General features: G+C 35.2%; 3 protein-coding genes across 3 annotated transcripts; 1 reads left to right on the top strand and 2 right to left on the bottom strand.

Moving 5' to 3' along the window:
* Nucleotides 1-6,728: 6,728 nt before the first annotated feature.
* LOC111211996 lies at nucleotides 6,729-8,073 on the bottom strand. The gene is made up of 2 exons (XM_022713364.2): nucleotides 7,752-8,073; nucleotides 6,729-7,678 (listed from the first exon to the last, which is right to left on the bottom strand). The coding sequence occupies exons 1-2, from the start codon at nucleotides 8,071-8,073 to the stop codon at nucleotides 6,729-6,731; spliced, it is 1,272 nt and encodes a 423-aa protein (XP_022569085.2).
* Nucleotides 8,074-14,375: 6,302 nt separating this feature from the next.
* Nucleotides 14,376-19,335, top strand: LOC106377554 (beta-galactosidase 4). The gene is made up of 18 exons (XM_048747117.1): nucleotides 14,376-14,863; nucleotides 15,182-15,277; nucleotides 15,379-15,491; nucleotides 15,576-15,642; nucleotides 15,741-15,833; nucleotides 15,946-16,089; nucleotides 16,441-16,529; nucleotides 16,691-16,796; nucleotides 16,897-16,981; nucleotides 17,058-17,176; nucleotides 17,261-17,422; nucleotides 17,501-17,676; nucleotides 17,776-17,885; nucleotides 17,963-18,072; nucleotides 18,224-18,334; nucleotides 18,429-18,533; nucleotides 18,637-18,842; nucleotides 18,930-19,335. The coding sequence occupies exons 1-18, from the start codon at nucleotides 14,690-14,692 to the stop codon at nucleotides 19,030-19,032; spliced, it is 2,169 nt and encodes a 722-aa protein (XP_048603074.1). The 5' UTR covers nucleotides 14,376-14,689; the 3' UTR covers nucleotides 19,033-19,335.
* Nucleotides 19,336-19,535: 200 nt separating this feature from the next.
* On the bottom strand, nucleotides 19,536-24,512 carry LOC111211998 (receptor-like serine/threonine-protein kinase ALE2). Its single transcript, XM_022713366.2, has 12 exons — nucleotides 23,963-24,512; nucleotides 23,701-23,778; nucleotides 23,524-23,631; nucleotides 23,401-23,448; nucleotides 23,173-23,316; nucleotides 22,951-23,082; nucleotides 22,799-22,858; nucleotides 22,610-22,696; nucleotides 21,857-22,531; nucleotides 21,350-21,739; nucleotides 21,021-21,267; nucleotides 19,536-20,454 (listed from the first exon to the last, which is right to left on the bottom strand). Exons 1-12 carry the CDS (start codon nucleotides 24,030-24,032, stop codon nucleotides 19,779-19,781), a joined length of 2,715 nt encoding a protein of 904 aa, XP_022569087.1. The 5' UTR covers nucleotides 24,033-24,512; the 3' UTR covers nucleotides 19,536-19,778.
* Between the last annotated feature and the right edge of the window lie 2,064 nt (nucleotides 24,513-26,576).

Below are 26,576 nucleotides of genomic sequence, written 5' to 3'. Positions count from 1 at the left end.
ATAATAAGTGTTATTTTAATATTTTTGTTATTACACAAAAATGTCAATTTAGAATTCCAATGTAAATTATATGTACTTTCAACTAAAAATTAATTACAAATTGTATTGATTTTATAAATAATTTTATTTATCTCAAATACAGTTAGTCAAATTGGTGTAATATTAACATTTTAAATATATTTCAATTATTTTTTTAACCCAAGTGAAAAATTTCAAAATGACACTTATTAAGAAATAGAAGGAGTATAACATATTCGTCAATTAATATTTTAACTATCATAACCATTTTTGATGTGTTTATTTATAAATTAAAACATCAATTATATATATATTTTAATAATTATATCTTTTCAAAATAATTGTATTTATGTTTTAATCGGAAAGATAGATAAATAAGTCTTTAATTTTTTATATTCCAAATAAATTCTACTTGTATGTTCATTTTGAGGAAAATATAAAATTGAAATTTATTTGTTGTATTCTTATAATTAAAAAAATATATATGTGTGAATCATATTAATCATCAAATTATTTAATGTATATTTGAAAATAACCTTATATATTTTAGCAAAAAAGTTAAAAAATTGTAGTTTATATTTTATATGTGAAATGAAATAATAATACACATTTTAAATAAATTTGTTTATAAAATTTAAAGTTTGAACAAATTTTAAGCTTATAAAGTTTGAAAAATTATATTTTATAAAATTTTAAAGTTTGAAGTGATATTTTAAATAAATTTGTTTTATTGTAAATTTTGGGTAAGGAATAATCTGGTTAGACGATAGTTGTCATTTTGGTAACTTTAGTTAGAAAATAATCTAATAAAATAAATAATTTTGGTTAGTTAATTAAGTTTGGTAAGCTTGGTTTGAAAAGAATCTAACAAAAAAAATAATTAATTAATAATTATTAATTTAGTGGCACAAATTGGTAAATATTAAGGTGAAATAAAGGTTATTTTCAAAGATACTTCAATTTCAATAATATAGATATGTATCCGGAAACTTATATAATATGAGAGATTTAAAATATGTCTCTTTTACACTTGCTATTTATCAAATATAATAATTTCAACATATTGTCAGCTTTTTAGCCATAGTGATCAACTCAACTTATCAAATTAAAATCTAACTAATAGTTAACTAAATTAAAAAAAACTCTCATTAACCACAAATCTCTATTTTTGTTAAAACAATAAAATCAGATTTTCCTACCAAAACTGCTAAATCAAATTGTTTTACCAAAACTGCATAATTGCATTTTCACGTTTAAACTGCAAAAACATGTTTTCCGCCAAAAACGCAAAATCACGTTTTCCATCAAAACCACAAAGTCACGTTTTCCATCAAAACCACAAATCATGTTTTCTCACCAAAACCTCAAAACCACAAATCATTTTACTCACCAAAACCGCAAATCACGATCCCGTAAACCCGAATAGTCATATTTTTTTCTGAAAATTTTGTTTTTTTTTTATTTTGGCAGGAAAATCTGACTTTGCGGTTTCGACCTAAAACATAATTTTGCGTTTTGATGAAATTTTTTGTTGTTGTTTTGACGAAAACATGATTGTTTTTTCGTTTTGGCCGGAAAATGTGATTTTGCGGTTTTGACAGTAAAATATCATTATATGATTTTGGTAGAAAATGTGATTTTACGGTTTTGACATGAAAAAGTGATTTTCAGTTTTCGAAGAAAAAATGTGATTTTGTGATTTTGGAAGAGAAAATAGGATTCTGCAGTTTTGATCGAAAGATTGTATTTTACGATTTTAGCGAAAAAACGTGATTTTGCAGTTTGATGGGTAAACATAATTTTGCCATCCACAAGTGCAATGTTTTTACAATCCACATGTACACTTTTTATGTACATTTATTCAACTCGTCTAAGAAATTGTCCTTCTTTATCACTTCCTTAAACTTGGGAACCTCTCATGTGTTCACATATGTACGAGCCATATTAGGGGAAGCTAAACGGTATTCATTGCATTTCATCAATGTATAAACATTATTTTTAAAAAATTACACAAAATTTCATTTATGTTATATGTAAATTTACGAAATGCTGTTTTCCACATGTGACATGCATCTTTTATTTTGATAAACACCAAAATTTATAGAGTTAGGTGTATATGTGTAGACTATAATATTTTGAAATATTATCAAACTTCTTAATCTTTTTTTGTCTCCTCTAAACTCCAACAAATATTAAACTACAGTATAACCTCTTTAAATTAATACTCTATAAATTAATATACATTAAAAATTTCTATAAAATAATATAATTTTATAGTTTCAAATTGAGTTTTTGGTTCAATTATTACATCGATAAATTAATATCTCTATAAATTAATAAAAAAATTATAGCTTTTGTGTACTCCCAACATTATTAATTTATAGATGTTTCACTGTATATAATCTTTCCAGAATCAGATGCCTAACACCGACTTAAAAAACCTAAATCGATCTAAAGGATCATAAACCAAAACAAATCATAATTTTTAAACATGTATCTTAAACCGGAATGTTACAGTTTTAAAAATATAGTATAAACCTTTCAATATAAACGAGATCTTCTCGTTCAAAACAAATCACTTAGAATCTTATCATTTCAATTTTTTAACACACACGGAAATTAAAAAAAAAAACAGATCACTTAGAATCTTGTGAAATTGCATTTCATAAACGCAACTTATCGTCCATTACTCAGGACCTCGTAGTCCAGTGATATCTTCCTTGGGGAGGGGAGGTGACCGGTTCGACTCGCGGGGAGGGGAGGTGACCTGTTCGACTCGCGGGGAGGGGGAGGCGTGTCCAGGGCCCGTAAGAAAGTACAGACAAAGGCTGGTGCCGGGCCTAGGTGGTGGACCGCAAGGTCAACACCTGGTTAAAAAAAAAAAAAAAAAAAAACTTATCGTCCATTTAGGCAAATACTATTTTCCACTGTTATAAATTATGCACAATTTATAAAGACTCCAATACCCCTATGGAATCACTCTTTCGTCTACGAACTGTGCATAATCATTTTTTTTCCAAAAGTGCTTATCACTATTTTCGGCACAACCTGAATCCTCATATTTTAATTGTTCAGACAAATCCTTAATTTATGCTTTCTTTTAGTATTTTGGGCTAATTTACTCTAGAATCTTTATCATTTTAAGTTTTCAACAACACGCGTACAAATATGCTTTACGTGAAATGATAAACAATTACAAATTATTAATTATCATACTACACAGTATACAAACTGTCGAAGTTCAAAATTTTAACATGTAACCTTTAGCTTAAATTATTTTCCCCAAACATTCTAGTTTTTTTTTTCAAAAAATTTGTATCCCGAACTTTATAAAAAAACTCAGACTAATTTTAAAGATGAGGTGCATGGACTAATATGTAAATAGATTAAATGCATGGACCATAGCTGTGTGGGTTTCTAAAAACAATATTATGATTTAATTTTGCGTAGCAAATAGATCAATATAAACTTGAGATGATATTGTAAACTCTAAACTAGTGTTTTGTATTGATCATTGTGAGTATATATACAAAGGCATAAGCCAATTTCAAGACGTAACCCTAGAGAAAATAGGAAACATAACATAAGGGTAAGACGGTTTAGTAAGATAAACCTTATTTAAGATACACTTTCCTAATACTCCCCCTCAAGTTGGAGAGTGAAGGTCTTGAACACCGAACTTGGACGACAATGCTTCAAATTGAGGACGTCCCAAAGCTTTGGTTAAAAGGTCTGCAATTTGATCCTTCGACTTGACATGAATGGTTGAAATAAGACCTGCTTTAACCGCATCGCGTACACTGTGACAATCGCGTTCAAGATGCTTCGTACGTTCGTGAAAAACAGGGTTAGCAGCAATATGAATGGCTGATTTACTTTCACAATAAAAACGAACCGGTTTAACAATCTTGACTCCGAGATCCTCCACTAAAGGAACAATCCATTTTACTTCTTTAACAGCCGTGGCCATGGCCCTATATTCCGCCTCGGCAGATGACATAGACACCGTGTCTTGCTTCTTAGTCTTCCAATCAATAGGTGAATCACCAAGAAAGGCCACGTACGCACTCAACGAACGATGACTATCTGGACACGAACTCCAATCAGCATCGACATAGACTGAGATTTCAAGGTTATTATCAGCACGCAGAAGAATACCCTATCCTGGACAACCTTTGAGAAAACGAACAACATGCAGAGCCGCATTCCAGTGAGCTTCACGTGGTTGTTGCATAAACTGAGACAAAAGATGAATTGTGTAGCATAACTCCGGTCGAGTGATCATCAAACAGACTAGCCGACCAACCAAGCGGCGATCCTTCTTAGGATCAGCAAGAAGTGGAGTGTCCTCTGCTGTTAGTTGATGATATTGTTCCATGGGAATAGAGACCGGTTTACTGCCGAGAAGACCTGTGTCTTCAATAATGTCTAACGAGTATTTCCGTTGAGATATAAAGATACCTTCTTTGGACCTTGCAACTTCGATGCCAAGAAAGTATTTGAGATTTCCCAAGTATTTCATTTTAAAACACTCACCTAAGTAAGTCTTGAACTTGACGAGAAGCTCAAGGTCATTACTCGCAAGAACAAGATCATCGACATAAATAAGCACATGAATCTCCTTAGAGTCTTTTGTGTATGTGAACAGAGAAGCATCTGAATATGACTGGAGAAACCCGTACTCTAACAGCGAGTTTGTGAGCTTTTCAAACCAAAAACGCGGAGCTTGACGGAGTCCATATAAGGACTTGCGGAGCAAACAAACTTTAGTTGGGTCAGAGTGAGTGAAACCCGGTGGCAACCGCATGTAAACCTCTTCATTTAAAACACCATGAAGAAACGCATTGTGGACGTCCATCTGATGGACCTCCCATCCTTTTGCTGCGACAACGGCAAGTAGACTGCGAATTGTGCCCATTTTAACAACTGGAGCGAATGTTTCGGAGAAATCATCACCTTGGACTTGATTATTTCCACAAGCAACCAGACGCGCCTTAGGACGTTCTAACTGTACCATCGGCATTAAACTTTAGTTTATAAATCCATTGACAACCAATTGCTTTCTTGTCTTTCGGAAGAGAAACAATATCCCAAGTGCTGCTTTCTTCATGAGTTATCACTTCTTGTTACATTGCACCACGCCAAATCTTATCCTTGACTGCCTGAGAGTATGATCGTGGTTCTACTCCAGCAGTAACAGCAGCAAGAAATGCTCGATGTGCTAGTGAAAAATTCTCGTCAGTAATGTAATCAGTTAAAGGATATAGTGAGTTACCTTGAACTGTCTCATGAGGATGTGATGAAGAACAGGCGGGTGTGAGAGATGGGTTTTCAAGATGTATGACATTGTACATAACGTAATCCTTGAGCTTAACAGACGGAACACGAGGTCGTTGTCCTCGACCTAAGATTTCTTCATCAGCTTGTACAACTGGTGTGTTAACAGCAGGTGATGCAGGAACAACAACATTCAGCGGAGACTGTTCAATATTGACTGTCCCAACAACATCAGTCATAGGAGAGGACGATGTCGTTATTTGCTCAACGACCGTGGCCATAGAAGGTGTTGCTGAGACTGACGAGCTCCCCCTATCTTCTAAGGTAGGTATATTAGTGTTTTCCCAATCACTGTCTGGTTCTGCATTTGAAACTAGGGGTTCTTTGTTAAGAGAAGCGAGTGTTGGTGATGAGAAGGGAAATTCTGATTCCTGGAACACAATGTCACGTGAGATGAAGAACTCGTGTTTATCAAGATCATACACCTTCCATCCTTTTTGTGCATAAGGATAGCCAACAAAAATACACCGACGACTTCGTTTCCCAAATTTATCTTTATCACGCGACCAATGATGAACAAAACAGAGGCTCCCGAAGACATAGAGTTGTGAGTAACTTGGTTTCTCATTATACAGAAGCTCGTATGGTGAGCGATGACCAAGCACAGCTGAAGGCGTTCTATTAATCAGGTAGGGTGCAGTCAAAATCGCCTCCCCCCCCCCAAAACTTGACCGGCAAGTTACTCTCAAATAGCAAAGCACGTGCAATATAAAGAATGTGACGATGCTTTCTTTCTACTCGTCCATTCTGTTGAGGAGTAGCCACACAAGAGGTTTGATGGATGATCCCATTCTCACAAAAGAAATGAGACATACACATAAACTCGGTTCCGTTATCACTGCGAACAATCTTAACCTCTTTGGAAAATTGTTTCTCAGCCATCTTGCAAAAGTTCTTAAGGACGGTTTGAACTTCTGACTTTTCAAGAAGTAAATAAGTCCAGACTTCTCGTGAGAAGTCATCAACCACTGTGAGAAAGTACACAGCACCATATGAAGATCGAACTCTATAAGGACCCCAGACATCGCAATGAATAAGCTCAAAACATTCTGTTGTTTTATTTAAACTTTCATAGAAAATTCTCCAGTTTGCTTAGCTTTAAAACAAGTGTCACAAGGACTGGAAGCTTTATTAGAATCTAACACAAACGGTAAATAAGATAACACTAAAAATGAAGGATGTCCAAGCCTTTGATGCCAACGAAACTGATCAACTGAGCGAGTATACTTGTCAGAAACTTCAACACGTGCAGCCATAACATCTTTAAAATAGTAAACCCCATCTCTCTCTTCACCTGCTCCAATCAGCGTCCTCATGAAACGATCTTGCAAAACACAAATAGTGTCGGTTAGAAGAGGAATGCAATTCGTCTGTCACAGTAGCTTAGACACTGAGATAAGAGAGCAGTTTAAATTCGGCACAAACAACACATTTGGTAATGTGATGCTATGGGACAAGTGAAAGACACCGGTATGCGTCGCATAAGTTTTATTCCCGTCTGCAAACCCAACTGGGCAAGAGGGAATACTTGTGATGTTTTCTAGAAACGAGAGCTCTCCTGTCATGTGATGAGAGGCAGCTGTGTCTAGAATGAGATCACCATAAAGCTTACCAGTCAGCCTCTCAGTCGATTTGTTTTTCTCATTAATCATCTGAGTGAGCGCTTTCAACTGTTCCTCGGTGAACACTGGAAACGATGATGAGTTCGAAGAGGTAGCATGAGCATTGTGGACTTTTGTGCCGTTAGTGTTGTTGCGGTCTGAGCTGTAACCTCCACGACCACGACCGCCTCTCCCTCCTCTGGTATCACCTCGGGTTGGTGGTGTCTCTTCCCACCAGTCGGGGAAACCTACCAGCTGCCAACAATTAGCCTTCTCGTGACCAGGACATCCACAATGAGAGCAATGAACTACTCGTCTTGTTTGACCAGAATTTTGTGTCTCAGATGCTTCTTTCTTAGCCATAAAACCGACTGCACTCTGCTGGATTTCACGTTCCTTTGAAGAGGCAAGACGCTGCTCCTCGCAAACGACTCTAGCATACGCATCACCTAAATCAATAGAGGCGTCTGTTGCAATAATTCCTTGACACACAACACCAAATCGCGACTCGTCAAAGCCCATAAGGAACTGATGGACCTTCTCTTCTTCTCTTTCTTTCTCGTAGACAGTTACTGCACTGCAAGTACAAGGTGGGAGGGGTTTGTTTGTGTCTAGCTCTTCCCACATCTTAGCAAGACGACCAAAGTAATCCATTACTGACTGTCCATCTTGTTTGCAAGACGCCAACTGTTCTTTAAGATGATGGATACGAACTTTGTTTCCTACAAAGAAACATTTCTTCAAGTTTTCCCATAACTTGTGAGAGTCGGAGATAAACGTAACTGTTGATCGTACTGGCTTTGATGGACGAACGAATCCAGCCAACAATTAAGGAATTGACAGACGACCAGAGCTCGAATTTAGGATCATCAATAGTAGGTTTTGGTATTGTTCCATCGATAAATCCTAACTTCCGTTTAGCTCTAAGTGCATTAACTAGCTCCGTGGACCACTCATTGTAGTTGTCACCCGTAAACATCACCGATGTTATCAACGCTCTTGGGTTGTCGGATGCAAACAGAGAATATGGAGTAGGTATGTTGACGGCACCACCTTGATCTTGTACAACTTGAGCAGACGAACTTTTGGTAGCGGAAGACATGTCACCGTCGACCATAACTTTAGACTGTTGTTTTTACCAAGAACAAAGACTACGAACGACGGAAAAAAACAACTCGGGTCACAGAACTTTATCGCTCTGATACCATGTAAACTTGAGATGATATTGTAAACTCTAAACTTGTGTTTTGTATTAACCATTAACGTGAGTATATATACAAAGGCATAAGCCGACTTCAAGACATAACCCTAGAAAAAATAGAAAACATAACATAAGGGTAAGACGGTTTAGTAAGATAAACCTTATCTAAGATACACTTTCCTAATAATTAAATTTATAATCTATTAGTGTTTAAGCCCGTCTTCTTTTACCATTCTACCACAAGATCCTTGACAGTTTTATTAAAACCAATATTTGACAATAGTTGTGCTAATTTTGTTAAACGCTCATACAAAAAAATAAAATAAAATTTGATAAACGTAATTTATATACCGTCCAACAAGATACGAACTCAAACCCGACGGCCGACACCGTTAAAAGAATTTGCAACTACATAAATTATATCTGATAATTTTCTCGAGTGTTTCTTTCGTAAAATCAATATAAATCTGATTTTTAAAAATATTAAAACGTGAATTTTAAAAATATAAGAATGTGATTAAGACTATATAACTACTGGGAAATGGGAGCCCAATTTTATAAGTTTGATGTCTTTTCACTGAAATTTTTAAAGCTATTAGTTTGGGTCGAGTTAGGGCATAACTGGTTTCTCCGCTACCACCCGCAAACGAAGCTTTTGCGGTTGGTAGCGCTTGTTGGCGTTTTGCAACAATCACTCAAACCGCTCTAAACCGCTTCAAACCGCTCTAAACGTCTTAAATTTAAAAGCTGGTTCCAACTAGCGTTTGCGGTTGCGGACGGTTGCGGGAGGGTCATAAAAAATTTTCTTTTTAAAAAAAATAATATAAATACAAAAAAATAAAAATATTCAATAAAATTTTTAAATTGGAATTATAAAATACTAAAATATATCTATATATTTTAATTAATATTATATTTTTTTAAAATAAAAATGTTTTCTATAGTTTTTAAAATTTTAAAACTATAGCTTTCTAAATATAATTTTTATATTTATCATAATATTATGATTTTTGATATTTTTATAATTATATAAAATGTAAATATTGTTAATTTATTATTTAACGGCAGCTGCATTTGGTAGTTAACCAGTCATAAGTATTCCGCAAACGCACCAATTTCTAACTGCAGTGCCAGTCGTACAAATCTCTTAAAACCGCCAAAAGCCGCAACCACCTGCATCTGCAAACTCCCGCAACCGCAATCGCAACCACTGCGTTTGAACCAGTCAGACCCTTAGTTACGTAACTATCGTTTTCTTTAAATGTTTTCTAACTCTTTGAAAAAATTAGTTCAGCAAGTGACTGATATGGAGATATAAAATTATTGACTCTAGAGATATAGTAATATGGAGAAGACAAAATTGTTTCAAGCACCGACAGAACCTTAAGCGCCCCTTGTTTCAAAGAGAGGAGGACGGGTTATTCACATTTCATTTGATGGTCAGAGGCGAATTGAAAGCTAAGCAGTGGTAATTCTAAAGATTCCTCCGGGGAAAAATAGAGATGTCTCCTACGTTACCCATAATATGTGGAAGTATCGACGTAATTTCATAGAGTCTTGTAGATAAATATCGTAATTTATTTGTTATTTATCTACAAAACTCAAAAAGTTACAATTTAATTTAATTTAATTTTTTTTTTCTTTTCAAAAAAAAAATAGACAAACTTGGACCGTCAGCCAATACATATGTATCTACTTTAGGTAGCGAAAAAATAGTTACCCAAATATTTTGGGGAATAAAAAACTAGACGAGACCCACTTGCGACAACTAGCACAAAACATTGGCTAACTAATCTACTTGGCGGAATGAAAGACAAATATCCGTATGGACAATACTTGACGTGGCGCGAATCAGAGAAGGACTTCAAAGGTTAAGGTAGGTTTGGTTTTTGTCTGAATCGTAACTGTAATTGTGTAGGACCAATTTTGAATCTGACGTGGAATTACCCTCGGGTTTTTGTCTGAATCGTAACTATATACCTTTGTGAACACACCGGTGACGAGAGATTCCAGACCGCCATCTCAATTATCATAAAACAACAAAAGAGTCAACCGATTCTTATTATTAATTTCAATTTAGCTATCTGCATCGAAAATCTGTAATACATGACTTACATTATTAGTCTTACTTTAATTGAAAAGTAGGATAGATATAACTTAGTTCTCAAGCTACCATTTTGTTAACAACCATGAAATTGTTTTTATATCGCTGTTTCGAATAACTCCAAATTTTGTTTTACGACACTGAAAATATTAAATACTGGTTTAAATTAGAAAATGACAAAGAATACGAGTTGTTATAAATTTAAGTGTATCCAAAAGAAAAAATTGAGTGTGTGAATTAGAGGTATATTTAACTTCGGCAGTAGCAATTTGTGTTCTTTTTTCCCTTTCATATCATGCCAGTAGTGTCCCACCTACCGATGTTTGTTCGTTCAATGTCTGAAAACCAAATAAATATTCCATCCATTTCGAAAAATATACTCCCTCAGTTCTTTAAAAAATTCATTTTGATACTTTTACATAGATTATAAATGATTAAAATAATCTAGAATTTTGTGTTCGGGAGGTAAGAAAAAAAGTTTGAGATATGTAACCGTTTCAAGTTCGATCGACCAGTTGCATGAAACTAAGTCACATTATTTTTGGATAGCTACATAGATATGAATTCTTGCTCATGGCACATTTGCATATCTATCTTAATTCTTAACAAAACGAAAAGAGTATGTTTTAGAATTTTCACATATACTAAAAAAAACATCTTAAAATTTGATCATAATGCATTATTTTTCTATTAACAATTTCCAACAATTTTTAATCAATCAAAATTCAATAAACATAATTAATTTCTTCCAAGCTTAAAATTTTCTATTGTTGCCTAATAAAATAAATTGAAATATAAAAATATTTTTTTTGAAACAACTTTTTTGAAAAACATAGATCATTTTAAAACAGATGAAATATTTAGTTTGGTCAAAATGATATTAATAATATCAAATGAAATATATATAAGAGAAAACATAACATCAAATTTATTTATCTTGATTTGATCTAAAGAGTAATTTATAGTAAGAACTAAGAAGTTATCTAGTCTTCTAGATATGTTGTTATTAACGAGATGGTAATTAGAGCCTCCATTTCTTTCTGGTTCCCGTGGACGGTAGAGCTTTAACTACGTCATGAATGTGAATGTGGCAACTTGGCTTGGCTTTCTTTCTCAAGACGAAACCAAATAGCAAAAATGTGAACGAATATATCTCAACACATTACTACAAATACAATATTAAATTAATAAGAAAAGAAACAATTCAAAATAAGAAAGTATATCCATACGCAATGGCTTTTTGGATACAAAGAAAAGCACCGTTTTGTACTCTCTCGAACTTATTTATATGTATGAATCAAAGCGAATTTTACACATATATATATATATATATATATATATATATATGTTCTGTTTTATCATATATAAATTATCAGTTCAAAGCGGAGGCAAGTTAGGCAACACATTTTAATGGATCTGAGATAGACATACGGTGGTGTAACACTCCGAGTTGTAATATATGGAAAATGATTGATTTGGGTACTTATGTCACTAAAGTTGACTTATATTTTCCGTCACACATCCGTTTAGAACACCAGAGTCAAGTCTGGAGTAATGAAAGGATGAGTGACTTATCGGGAAGTGATTTCCGATACCGTGTGAGTGAGGCCAAAGCACAGAGAAATGTCTTGTGGTGATTGCAGAATCAATAAACATGACTTTCGGACCTTGGAAAAATTAACGCACCGACCGTTGGAAAGGAACGAGGCCCACGGGCCGAGAGAGCGGGCGTGGATGGCTCATTAGCCGTGGGCGGTCAAGGCGTTATAAGTGGAATCAGAGCAAGGTTAGCCATCTCGGTTCTGACTCAAAAGACGTCTTGAGACATGTTGTGGGGTGCAACAAGAACGTTGCGTTCTTTAAGAGGAAGTGAATTGTAACATCCCGAGTTGTGATATATAGAAAGGGTTAAGATGATTGATTTGGCTACCTATGTCACCAAAATTGACTTTTCTTTTCCATCACACATCCGTTTAGAACTCCAGAGTTAAGCGTACTTGAGCTGGAGTAGTGAAAGGATGGGTGACCTATCGGAAAGTGATTCGCGATACCGTGTGAGTAATGCCAAAGCACGGGAAATGTCTTGTGGTGATTGCAGGGTTAGTAAACATGACTTTCGGTGTTGAAGAAATTAACGCACCGACCGTTGGAAAGGAAGAGGGCCCACGGGCCGAGAGAGCGGGCGTGTGTAGCCCATTAGTCGTGGGCGGTCAGGGCGTTATAAGTGGTAGACCTCATACAATAAGTGTCTTAGCTCTACCATATCTTTTTTTCATTTCTTCTGGAACAATTACAAACACTTTTTTGATTATGGATCTACTACCAAAAATGAAATGTGTAATCTTCGCATTCAATGTGTATTCCATAGTCATGTTAGCCATCTCGGTTCTGATCCGAGAGGCGTCTGGAGACATGTCGTGGGGCGCAACAAGAACGTTGCGTTTTTTGAGAGGAGGTAAATTATAACATTCCGAGTTGTGATATATGGAAAGGTTTAAGATGATTGATTTAGCTATCTATGTCACCAAAGTTGACTTATCTTTTCCATCACACATCCGTTTATAACTCCAGTGTTTAGCGTGCTTGAGCTGAAGTAGTGAAATGATGGATGACCTATCGGGAAGTGATTCGTGATACCGTATGAATGAGGCCAAAGCATGGATAAAAGTCTTGTTCTGATTGTAGGGTCAGTAAACATGACTTTTAGACCTTGAAAAAATTAACACACCGACCGTTAGAACGGGATAAAATCCACAGGTTGAGAGAGCGGACGTGGATGGCCATTAGCCGTGGGTGGTCGGGATGTATATATACGGTTGATAAGAGCACGGCATGGTATAAATTATCCTTCCGAACATAGATTTAACTTTCTTTCTTTCTTTTTTTTTTTGTCCAAGGACATAGATTAAACTTATGATACAACGAAACTAACTCCTTGTACTGATAACTAGACCAACACACCTTTATTAGAATGATTTTTGTGTGTCATCAGTCTATTTGTTCAATTAATATTTCTTCTGTTTCACATTATTAATATAATTGTAAATTTTTTGAGAAACTACATATTATTTGATAATTTTAATGTAAGACTTTAACAAAAACTTTTAATCCTATTATTTTAATGTATTAATAAAACTGAGAAAAATATAATAGAATAATTAGGGGTAAAGTAGAAAATTAAATGTCATTTAGTGTATAAAAAGAATCTTCAAAAAATGCACAAACCAAATAACATAATATCAAGAAAAAAGGCACGATTTATTCATTTGCAATAATAATAACAAAAATGTTTTTGAAATCTATAGGTAAAAGGTTAGATTTTGAGTGATCTATTTTACACATGAAAATATCTCCAAATTCAGTTAAAATCTTTCAGATCAAATAAGTTGCAAGAATCTATCAAATTTTAATAATACAGGATTTTAAATGCTATATTCAAATCTTTGATTGAATAACTATAGATTTTAAATTCTTTAAGTGAGAGAACTGTAAATAAAAAAATCAATAACACTAGGTTTCAAAGTTTTTTAATACTAATATTTTAAATACAAAAACCAATAACACTAGATTTCAATAAAAGATTTAAAATGAATAATTGAATAACACTAGATTATAAAAGCTAAAGAATTAACTTGAAATCTACCATTGAATAACACCACCTTAACTTTTAACCCTATTATTTTAATGTATTAATAAAACTGAGAAAAATAATAATAGAATAGTTAGGGGTAAAGTAGAAAATTAAATTTCATTTAGTGTATAAAAAGAATCTTCAAACAATATTTTAAAAGATAACTAAAAGATACCATCATTTTAGCTTGTATTAAATTTCAAAAATAAGAACCTAATATGAATAAAAAGGACAATTATAAGTAAATTTCATTTTATTTTCACATAATTATTACTCTTGATTATTTCCTTCTGAAAATTCCAATTTGCAAACCATCAAAAAAAATTATTTAAGCATAGTATTTGTCCATCGAATTCCTTCCACATTATGTTATTTACTACTCCATAAAACACTTGATTTTTTTTTCTTTTGAAATTATAGTTTTAAAGGAAACAATACTACAAATATATATCCCCTCATATTGTGGGTGAGCTACCTAATCAATAACAAGAGGAAGGAAAAAAAGAAAATCCAAAATTAATCAAACTAAAATAAGTAGGTTGTGACGTTTCAAAGTCACCCGCACAAAGCAAACAAGATTAGACAGACTCAAGATAAATTTCTATCTTTAATCTCTTCCAAGAATAAAGAATAGATATGGTATCCTTAAAATCTATACATACATCATCTTATATGTATCACCATCTCTCTCTTCTTATATATATTACTCCAAAACAAGCATTGCTCCAAACCCAAAAGCCCATTTTAACAGATTTTTCTTTCAGTACGAATCTTATTCGTCAGGAAAATCAAAAGAAATGGGATTGAATGTTAGAGATAAAGTCTCCATTTTTCTGGCTATTCTTTGTTATTCATCATTGATCTGTTCAGTAAAAGCAACAGTCTCTTATGATCGTAAAGCTGTGATCATCAATGGACAAAGAAGAATTCTTCTCTCAGGTTCCATTCACTATCCACGAAGCACCCCTGAGGTAATAATATTTATTCACATCAATCAATTTCTTTTATTTATTTATTCAGTGTTTCTTCTGCAGAACTTAAATGTAAATTTTTATCAAAAAAAAAAAACTTAAATGTAAATTTCATAACTTCTGATAAATAAATAAAACTCTTATTTTCCTCTGTTTTCTTGAATTTATTGGCTTAATTTGATTTTGTGCAATGTGTTTTTCTTTCCAAGCTTTCTACGTCACATGGGTTTTTGCTTATTGTCTACATAATGTGTTAGATTTTTTTTTCTTATTCTAAACAATAAATGCATGAATCATTGAATGCTCTGTTTTGTGTAGATGTGGCCTGGTCTTATACAGAAAGCCAAAGAAGGAGGCTTGGATGTGATAGAGACTTATGTTTTTTGGAATGGCCACGAACCTTCTCCTGGAAATGTAATTACAAAAGAATAAATATTAAACCGTTTGTTTGATTACTTTTCTTCTCTCACAAGTCACATCTCTTCTCATTTTCTCTGTATTATTTGGTTGTCCAGTATTATTTTGGAGACAGGTATGATTTGGTTAAGTTTATCAAGTTGGTGCAGCAAGCTGGTCTCTATGTTAATCTCAGGATTGGTCCTTTTGTCTGCGCAGAATGGAACTTCGGGTAAGATAAAATTACTAATTTCTCTTTAGAAAAAGAAAAATGTCGTTGGTTATAAGATTTTAATTAATTTTTATGGTTTTCTAGGGGATTTCCGGTCTGGCTCAAATTTGTTCCTGGTATAGCTTTTAGGACGGATAATGAGCCCTTCAAGGTTTAAACTCTATATATACCCATCTTTCACCCATTTTATGTTAACATTTTTGTCTCCTTATTTGATGATTAATGTTAATTCTAATTGATATTGAATAGGCTGCAATGAAGAAATTCACTGAAAAGATTGTATGGATGATGAAAGCAGAAAGGTTGTTTCAAACCCAAGGAGGACCCATCATTCTTGCACAGGTTTCACATATTGTTGCTGTTTGTTACATTAATTATCATCATTAACCAATGATTAGACATGGACGGCTCAAATTAAAAGTGTTTTTATTATGTAAATGAAAAAAATGGACAGATTGAGAATGAATATGGACCAGTGGAGTGGGAACTTGGTGCACCAGCGAAGGCTTACACACAGTGGGCAGCTCAAATGGCATTAGGACTCCAAACAGGTGTTCCATGGATCATGTGCAAGCAAGAGGATGCTCCTTCTCCTATTGTATGTTCTTTCCTTTTCCTTCTCTCTAATTATAAATACCTTGGCAAAGAAAGTATTTATTTTTTATTGTAGGAAAAACTGAAAATTATTCTTCATCTTTTTTTAGTTGAATACAAAAATGATTTTGGGTTTTTGATCTAAACCAAACTTCTGTGGATTTGGTATGGGTTGGGTTTTACCGGAATATATCATTGACATCGGTTCGCTTTTATTTTATTTTTCTCAGTACAAAATTAAAATAATACAAACAAAATTTGGATCAGTTACGTATTACATTTTATTTGTGAAGTTGAATTCTCTCAAATTTCTCCTTTCCTTTATGATGATTTTTTCTGTTAATGCAAATTCCAGATCGACACATGCAATGGTTATTACTGTGAGGGTTTCAAACCAAACTCAATCAACAAGCCCAAAATGTGGACAGAGAATTGGACTGGTTGGTAAGTCACAACATCAATATGCAGAGAAAATAAAACTATCTTTATTCAGTTAAATAGAAATTATAGATTGTAGTAGGATAATTTACTCAACTTTCTTTTTTTAGAATCATAATTTTCTCAACTTAAAAAATAAATAAAACAATTTGTAAATTAAATCTCAGGTATACAGAGTTTGGAGGTGCTGTACCATATAGACCAGTGGAAGATATAGCATACTCCGTTGCAAGATTCATACAAAACGGAGGTTCCTTTGTCAATTACTATATGGTAAGTAAATATAAAACAGAGCTACATATGAATGCAATGACTACACATAAAACAGTGTAAAATAACATCTCGGTTCAACTTACGTTTTCTTTTTATATAGTATCATGGAGGGACGAACTTCGACAGAACTGCTGGTGAGTTCATGGCTTCAAGCTATGACTACGACGCACCTCTCGATGAATACGGTACTAACCAAAACTGAGAACACACATCAAATCTGTCTGAATGATTAGCTAATCTGATTCTGTTTACTACGTAAAGGCTTACCAAGAGAACCAAAGTACAGTCACTTGAAAGCATTACATAAAGTCATCAAACTCAGCGAGCCAGCTTTGGTTTCTGCTGATGCAACCGTCACATATCTTGGAGCTAAACAAGAGGTAGAGGATCAAATCTTTTCTTTTGTAACTTTTTGTTAACGTTTATAGAAAGAAACCTAATGATCATTTGAATGTTGCTTTCAGGCTCATGTGTTCTGGTCTAAGTCATCTTGTGCTGCGTTTTTATCGAACAACGATGTGAACTCTCCAGCGAGAGTTATGTTCCGTGGATTCCCATATGATTTGCCTCCTTGGTCCGTTAGTATTTTACCTGATTGCAAAACAGAATATTACAACACCGCAAAGGTAAGAAAAGAAAGAAAACTTGTTTGTCAAGAAAAGTTAGTTATCTTATTGATTTTTAAATTAAATTGAATTAAACAGGTGAATGCACCAAGCGTACACAGGAATATGGTTTCAACAGGAACAAGATTCTCTTGGGAATCATTCAATGAAGTGGTTCCTTTTGTGAATGAAGCTGGTACGTTTGCAAGAAACGGGCTTGTGGAACAGATAAGCATGACTTGGGACAAGTCTGACTATTTCTGGTATCTAACAGAGTAAGTGTATAACTTCAAAACTCTCTTGACTTGTGTCAGTCTCCTGGAAAAAATAAACTCACGGTTTGTTTATTTGCTTGTGGTTATTTTTTTACTCAGCATTACAGTTGGTGCTGGTGAGAGGTTTTTGAAGACTGGTGATTTCCCTCTTCTTACAGCTTTGTCGGCTGGGCATGCTCTTCATGTGTTTGTCAATGGCCAGCTTGCAGGTAATATTAAGACAAAAAATCAAAGCTTGTCTAGTTTTGTAACATAACAACATTGTATGGTATGTTCTCTGTTACAGGAAGGGCTTATGGATCACTTGAACATACTTCACTAACATTTAGCCAGAAGATCAAGCTACACGCAGGTGTCAACAGGCTTGCTCTGTTGAGTGTTGTTGTTGGTCTTCCTGTTAGTTCCTGATGAGATAAACTAGCTCTCTTTTTTTTTTTTTGATAACGGGGGGTATCCGGCTGGCCGAGACCCAACTAGCTCTTTGAAAAGCAGTTTTTGTTGTTAATTAGATCTTTGAACTTCGTGGTTGTTCTTGGTTTGTTTGCAGAATGTTGGTAAACACTTTGAGACGTGGAACAAAGGAGTTCTTGGAGCGGTCACACTAAAGGGAGTTAACTCAGGAACATGGGACATGTCAAAATGGAAATGGTCCTATAAGGTCCTCTTTGATCTTCAAAGCCAATAAGTTTTGAGTTTCTTAATAATAACAAGAAACTAATCATAACAAATGGTTTAAAATGTGATTTGAACAGGTTGGTATGAAAGGTGAAGCTTTGAGTCTTCATACCCCGACTTCCTCTGTGAGATGGAATCAAGGATCATTTTTGGCCAAGAATCAACCATTGACTTGGTACAAGGTAAGATAACACAAAACAAAGCAAATACTATAATGTCATAATTAGATTGTAAACACAATTATGAACAAATGAAAAAAACATTTTTATGTTTGAATTGTTGCAGTCTATTTTTGCGGCACCACCAGGAAACGAACCATTGGCTGTGGACATGAACACAATGGGGAAAGGTCAAGTTTGGATAAACGGTAGAAACATTGGACGTCACTGGGCTGCTTATAAAGCTAAAGGAAACTGTGGACGTTGCAACTACGCTGGAACATTCACAGCCACGAAATGTCTAAGTAATTGTGGTGAAGCTTCTCAAAGATGGTAAGAACAAAACTGTTTTTTTTTCTTCTTTTGAATGTTGCCTTATAATACAAATCTTGATACATAGAGTTGTGTCTCTTTTTGTAGGTATCATGTACCTCGTTCATGGCTCAAGCCTCAGAACGTTATAGTTGTATTTGAAGAGTGGGGTGGTGATACTAGTGGAATCTCACTGGTTAAACGAATTTAAAAGCTTCTTCTGATTATCTGAGGAGAGTTTGTCTCTCTGGCCTTGCTTTTGAAGATCATCATCAATAGCCAAATAAAATTTTATAAAACAAGACCAATGACCAATATGAGGTCTCGATTTCATTACCCATCATTGGCTATTGGCTACGTACTAGTTCCAAGTCCAGTTACATCTTACTTGATTGCCAAATTCAAATATAGAAACCAATGAAGAATTAATCTAATGGCTAAATTCATGATACATATCTTGATTGACGAGTTTGTGTTTCTCTTATATTATGAAATTGTGCAGTTATTACATGAATTATTACGTGCATGTTACTGATCATCATCAATAGTAAAATAAAATTCATAACATAAACAAAATATAAGGGTTTCCATTTTACATTACCCATTGCCCATTGGCTATTGCCTACTACTAACTAGCTCTAGTTTACAAGTTCTGTAACACCTAGATAGCCAAAATCAAATATAGACTAGCGAACCGGTCTTGTACCGGGACTGTAAAGAAAGGTGTGATGCCTTTCGACTTAAACGTGATATGTACATTCAAATCAGATAAACACATGATCTCTTGTTCCTTCTAAAGATACAAATACATCTTTTCAACTAACTATTGGACCGGGCATGATCTCTCTTGACCGGTTTCCATAAGGTTAAGAATAGTTGCTTGTAATACAAGACACCTTTCTTAACTTAAAAGGGACAATCAAAAACTCCAATGTTCTGTAACCAGTCCAAGATCCTTCACCGCGAACCAGACCGTACCATGAGTGATGATGACCCGTGCTCACTCAAACTCCCCGTGGACAATCTCCTCATCTTTTGCCAGAACCTCTTGCTTCCACCCGAGGCCAAGGGACCAGAGTTAGACACTCTCTCTAACCTCCCCGAACCGGTGAACATTTCCGACACAGAAAGTCCTCTCTCCGTGTCAGGCTCAGAGTCATAACTCGGTAGCAACGGATACCGAACCATCCTGCCAGACCCCTCTCCACCACAAGAGCTCTCAGCTCCATTATCATCTCCCAGACGATCATCTTGAGTAAGTGAATTTACAGAGTTAAGTTCCTTAGCTTCATCGCATTCATTGCATACAAGTTTCAAAGCTTGCACTACTTCTCCCATGAAAGGACGGTGCGATACTTCCGGTTGAACGCACATCGAAGCTATAGCAGCTACTTTAGCTATGCTATCGAATGGGATCTCGGGTTGTCCTAAAGACTTGTCTATAATAGCTTCAAGCCCTTCTTTGCTCGTGAGAAAAGACCGAGTCCATGAAACTAAGTTCTCTTGACCTGGTGGTTGTGACATATCCACTGGTTTACGCCCCGTGAGTAGCTCGAGAAGCACAACTCCGTAGCTATACACATCGCTCTTCACTAAAAGATGCCCTGTCATTGCGTATTCTGGCGCCACATACCTATCAAAGAGCAACACTTGCAAGTTAAAAAAAAAAGAAAAAAAAACAGTTTGGAGGAGTTTGTTCCGGTTCTACTTGGGTATGGGCATATTAACCTAGAACCGAAAACTGAATCAGAACCCATGTTCACAAATATGAACGGTTCCTATATCTCTAGAAATGAAAAACCAAAAACAAAACAGGTAATCGAATATCTAAAATACGGTTTATACTTACAAATATTACTCTTATATTTAGTTTTAAAATTATAAAAAATAAAAATAAAATACTATTTATAACCGAACTACTCGAATTACTCAAATAATTTATTTCCAAAATATTTTAAATTATCTGAATTATCCGCAAGAACCTAACTATCCAATTTTTATCCAAAATATTTAAATTTATTTGAATTATCCGAAAAACCAAACTAAATCAGAACCGAATTGGAACCGAAATTTATATAAATTAGTTGGTTCCTAACACTGTTACCCGAACTGAAAACCAAACCAAAACCGAACCGATTTTATAAATAGCGGTTATCTCTAGAACTCTAACACCCAGGCCTAGTTCTGGTTTGTATTTACCCGAAAGTTCCCATTACGCGTGTGGATATATGTCTGTTATCTTCATCATCAAGGGCATTTCGAGCTAGACCAAAGTCAGAGACTTTAGGTGTGAAGTCCTGTTCAAGCAAGATGTTACTTGACTTGAAGTCTCTGTGTATAACTCTTGGGCTTGAGTCTTCATGTAAATACGCTAATCCACGAGCTGCACCAAGAGCTATCTTCAACCGAGCTTCCCAATCTAAAGGCGAAGACTCTTTATCAACCCCTACAGAAAAAAAAACAGAAACAGAACAATACATTAGTTTCAAAGACCAACAATCTGAACCGTGGAGGTTCAAAAAACATACCGTGGAGGTGAGATTCAACGCTGCCATTAGGTATAAGTTCATAAACCAAGGAACGGTTACGATCTTCGATACAAATACCAATCAAATTCACCAAGTTCCTATGATGAAGACGGCTAAGCATTTCAACTTCAGCCAAGAACTCTCTCCCACCTTGCTGGTCATCTCTCTTTAGTACCTTAACCGCTACTTTAGTTCCATCATCGAAAAGACCTTCGTACACCTTTCCAAACCCGCCTTCACCAAGAACCCTCGACTCCGCAAAGCTATTAGTAGCTTTCGCTATCTCGCTTGCAGTGAACGTCTTAGCAGAGAGAGTAAACGGAGCAATGCTTGACTCAAAGGACAGTGAAGTAGAACTAAACCGGCTTCCGGTTAAAGATCTCACAGAACCTGCAATGTTCCACAAAGCTAAGTTGAGCTAAACCAATGTTCAAGAACGCCCGCCTAGGAGTCGCCTGGACCGATTTTTAGAACACTAAATGGAACTAATCATTCCTTTTTTTTTACCTGGTGGCTTGGTGAGAGAAGGTAGTGTACGCTGAGCAAGTGATGCTCTTGTAGAAAGCCGCCGCCGAGCTCTCCCTCGCCGGAAAGCCAAGAACCAAACAATGGCGAAACACAAACCGATAAAAGCAGCAGCCGACAAAACAATCACAGCAATGCTTGCACCATTGATCTCTCTCTTCCGCATCTTCTTTGGAACATCAACTCCGAACGGTTTCTTCACCATCCCGTTGTTGTTATTATTACGAGAGGACGGTTCTTGATCTATAACAGTCATGCCGCCGGAAGGGGGAGAAGCTGGTAAGCCAGGATAACGCACGTAGACCACGTCGTATTCGCCGAAGGTTGTTGCATCTATGTATACTTTCTTTCTATAGAATCTCTGGTAAGTGAGCATTGCTGTCATGTTATCGAACTTGTCTCCAAGCGGGACCAAATCGATGAGAAGAATGGTTTTGTCAGGCTGTTCAGTGGCTGCGTTGGCTCCCATTATACGGACTTGGCTCTGTTTCATGAATACTCCAGCACTTATCTCTCGAGCGAACTCTGAGACCATCGGGAAGAAGTCGTAGAGGGGCATGGTGAGACGAAGCTCGACCTGAATAGGCCAGACGCAGCCGCATGGAGATCCTGGAGGTGTGTTTGTGTAGGGGTCTAAGCAGACGGTTGATGAACAATCTGTAGAAAAAAAAATGTGGTTTCAGATTAAAACAAAGATGATGAAAAGACAGTGTCTGAAACAAATCTGAGAGGGACCTGAGTTAGGGGGAGGAGGAGGGAGTGCTTGAAGAGGTGGGAGTTTTCGAGGTTTTGAAGGTCTTGAAGAGGACCTGAGAGGAAAAGCTTAAGGAGGAATAAAGAGAGTTTAGTTTAGCAATGAGGTTAAAGAGGAAGAGATTTTGTCTATTTGTTGTTGAAAAAGTTTTAAGAGTGGAGGAAGCAAACCTTGGGTGGGAGAAGGTGATGGAGCTATGGAGATGGGGTGCATTGAGGACGAGATTGGACCTATAAAAAAAAAAAAGAGAGAATCAAGATCACTGAGAAGAGTGATGACTTGGCAAAACTAAGTATCTCAGAGGGTACGGTAAAGTGGAAACCTTTACGGTTTGACATCTTTGGTGGTGGTGGTGGAGCTGGACTATCTTTGGTCTTCTTTGGCTCTTGATGATGTCTATGATACAAAGGAGGAGATGATGAAGAATGATGGTGTATGTTACTCGGAGTAGATTCTGGCGATGTAATAACAACATGAAGTTAGTCTTGTTGATACTGGAAACAAGAGTAACTCATATGATTGATGGCCTAAAAAGGAAAAAAACCTTTATGTGGTAAGACAGATAAGGGTTTAGCAGTTTCATTAGATGGTGCAGCAAACGGACTTGTGTTATCACCGGCAGGAGATTCAATGGGGAAAGCCCACGGGTGGGTAGTTGGTGAGTTTCTTGTTGGACTAGAGGTGGGTACTGCTCAGAGCAGAGGATTAAACAGAGACAATGTGAGGAAAGTAAATAAGAGATTCAAGTATAGTTACAGAAACCACAACATACCAGGTGAGCTAGAGTGCGGTAACTTTGGTATGACTGGCGGAGATGCAACTGATTCAGAGACCACAAAATGAGTTTATGGCATAAAAAGCGAAACAGAGTAATAATAAGGGGTAGGTACTATACCAGGAGCAACAGGAGGCTTTTTGTTAGAACCATTTCTAGGAGGCACAATGCTTGGAATAGGCGGAGGGAGAGCCACCGATGGAAATGGAGGTTTATCTGAATCAGGGCCTGCAGAAAACAGAGCATTACAAGTTCAAGATCCAAGATTCATGCTTATTACAGAACATTACAATATACCTGGTGGAGCAGTAGGGACCGAGACAATAGGTAACGGAGACGGTGGTGGTGATGATGATGGAGACAACAAGTCCAATCCTGAAATTGAAATACAAGCCCATTGTTAAATGATAAAACCCAGAATTATAATACGTTGGTTGAAAACTTGAAAATATAATAAATAAAACCGAAAAAGCAAGTTGATCTATCTGGGTTTTGTCTGAATGTAATCAAACAATGTAAAAATGTTTGCTTTCTTTAGGGCATAATGAATCAAACTTACCTGAGGAAGAAGCAGCAACTAAAACCGACGAAAGTAAACAGAACCTTAGGAAGGACATCAAAATCTCCATTCCATAGAAGAGATCAGCTTCCTCGATGATCACGAGGAATATGAAGTTTGATGATGGGTAATCTCAAGCTCCAGGTTTAGAGCTGAGAGAAAAAAAAATCGAAGTGGCAGAAGGAGAGAGATGACTTAAAACGCAAGAAGAAGAAAGTAACAGCGAGGAAGAAGCAAAGGAATGAATGATATTTTTTGTTCTACTTTATTTATGAGAGTTTAATGCTCTCACAAAAGAGAGGGAATTAATAACAGAAACGAGTTTGGTGTAAGAAGAACGGTGAGGGATGCAATTAATCTTCAATCTCCATGTTTGAACAGAGACGTTTCTTTCTTTTTCTGTTTGTTTGGTTTCTGCTCCCAGTTGGTCACAAGAGATGGAGAAAGAGAAAGAATTGTTTTAACAGAAAAGATGGGATGAGTTCGAAGCTAGTGGGATAATAGTGTCAATGGAGGAAACTAGTGTGTTTAAGAGAGCCTAGTGGGTTTTGAACCCATTTGTTTTTTTTCTTTGTTTAGGTTGAAGAAGTAAATTTTAATTTAATATTAATGTCAATAGAGACTCAACACTCAATAGATTCCCTACACATTATCTTGTTTTATTTTGGTAAATAAACTGGTTTGAGTATATGTGTTTCAGTCTTTCCCAAACATAATATTGATGCCAATTCTCAAGTATCATATTTTTTAAGTTTTTGTCACAAAAATAACATTCAATAAGAAAAATGATTAAAATAATTATTTTTTATTTTGAAAATTTTAATTTTAATTTTTTATTTTAAAAAGATTGAAACTATATCTTCAAAACTCCACCTCTTGACTCTAAACTGTAAGTCTAAATTAGTTAACCATAGGATATAAATGTATATTTACCCTTTAATAAAACTTTCTTTTTGTCATTTTATCCATTGAATATTATTTTGTGACAAAAACTTAAAAAATGCTATCTTAGAGAATTTTTCTAATTTTGATGCATCTGCATTGAAATATATATATTTCAAACTTATTTAAAAGAAAAACTAAATTATTTCAATATTTTTTAATGTATACTATTTTAAAACACTTGAGAAATTATTTAGTTTATATTTCTCAAGTTTTAAAATATTTACTAATAAAATATAATATATTTGAAATAAAGAATAACTTTACTGATGAATTACTTTCAAAAACTATCAATAGTAATACTTTTAGTAGTTATATAACAAAAAAAAATTAAAAACAATTATCTATAATTATTGCTAGACACGAAATAAAGCAATACTCGAAAGAATTAAACATTATTCTTTTCATGCATTTAATTTCTTAGATTGCCTAACCAACCACCATTTTGTTTTAGATTTTTATTAATGCAACCATCATTTTGTTTTAGATTTTTATTAATAAAAAATGGGTATCATGTCAATTAGAATTATACAGCTAAACCCACCTTTTAGGATACTTATTTGTCACTTTTATGACATATTAACATCGTCCAGTAAATGACATGATTCCTATAATTTTTCTATCATGTGAATCATGTTTGTTTTATATGCACTGCAGAGAACTCCAAACAGTAGAAGTTGTCTCCGATTGAAATTATAACCAAACATTTGGAAGCATTACCCAACTGGGACAAGATTTCATGTCCCATTTTGTAACAGTCGCAAGAATGAGATAAATTGCTTGGAAAGACTATTAACTTCAATAGGTGACTAAATGCATCTCCATTACGGAGTGGGTTGGAGATGTTATTAGCTGCAATAAATTAAGCTATTATATGAAACTTTTTGTCAAAAAAAAATTATTGTATAAATATTAGGGTAATTATTTCTGAATATTAATATTACGGTAACTTATAGAAAATATATATTACGGTAACTTCCATAACTAAATTTATATTTTCGCTCTCATCCGCGTTATCACTTTTTTTTTTGTCGACGCCCATCTTTTAAGATCAAGTGGTAGTCGGGCTTGAGTCGTTCCGAAGAGACATTCTATCCGGCTGAATCTGATCTATATGGGAAAAAAAACACCGGTACACCTTGCCTCCTTGGCGAGAGAATCTGCACGAGAATTCCTAGTCCTCGGTATATGGCTGATGTTGAACTCCAAGAAACCGGCTCGTTGAAATCGGAAGAAAGCTAACTCAGAGGCAAAGGCCGGCCAGTCAGTAGGGTTAGCAATTATATTTACCATGTCGGAACAGTCCGTCTCGATATGAATCACGGTGTACTGTAATTCTCGCAAACAGGACATCGCCCATATGAGTCCTTCCATCTCTGCATGGAGGCTTGATAGGCTTTTCCTGCAACCTTGTAGTCCAAATCTTTTGACTCCCATTTGATCTTTGTAGAACCACCCTAAGCCACTAACCGTGCTATTATCGATCCATGATGCATCGATTTGGCAGGTCGAACGTTGGGGGTCGACAGGAAGAGGCGAAACCAGCGACGGAGCAAGATGTTGCTCCTCTTCTTCTCCCTCCTCCAGTAAATTAGCTTTTCTCACGCGTTATCACTTATCACCTTCAAAATTGATGTTTGTCTATATCTCTTAGTATTGTATGATTATTTAT

The sequence above is a fragment of the Brassica napus genome, chromosome C2 (assembly GCF_020379485.1).
Source record: "Brassica napus cultivar Da-Ae chromosome C2, Da-Ae, whole genome shotgun sequence".
In the NCBI taxonomy this organism is placed as follows: domain Eukaryota; kingdom Viridiplantae; phylum Streptophyta; class Magnoliopsida; order Brassicales; family Brassicaceae; genus Brassica; species Brassica napus.
This window is presented reverse-complemented; position numbering and strand designations above follow the sequence as displayed.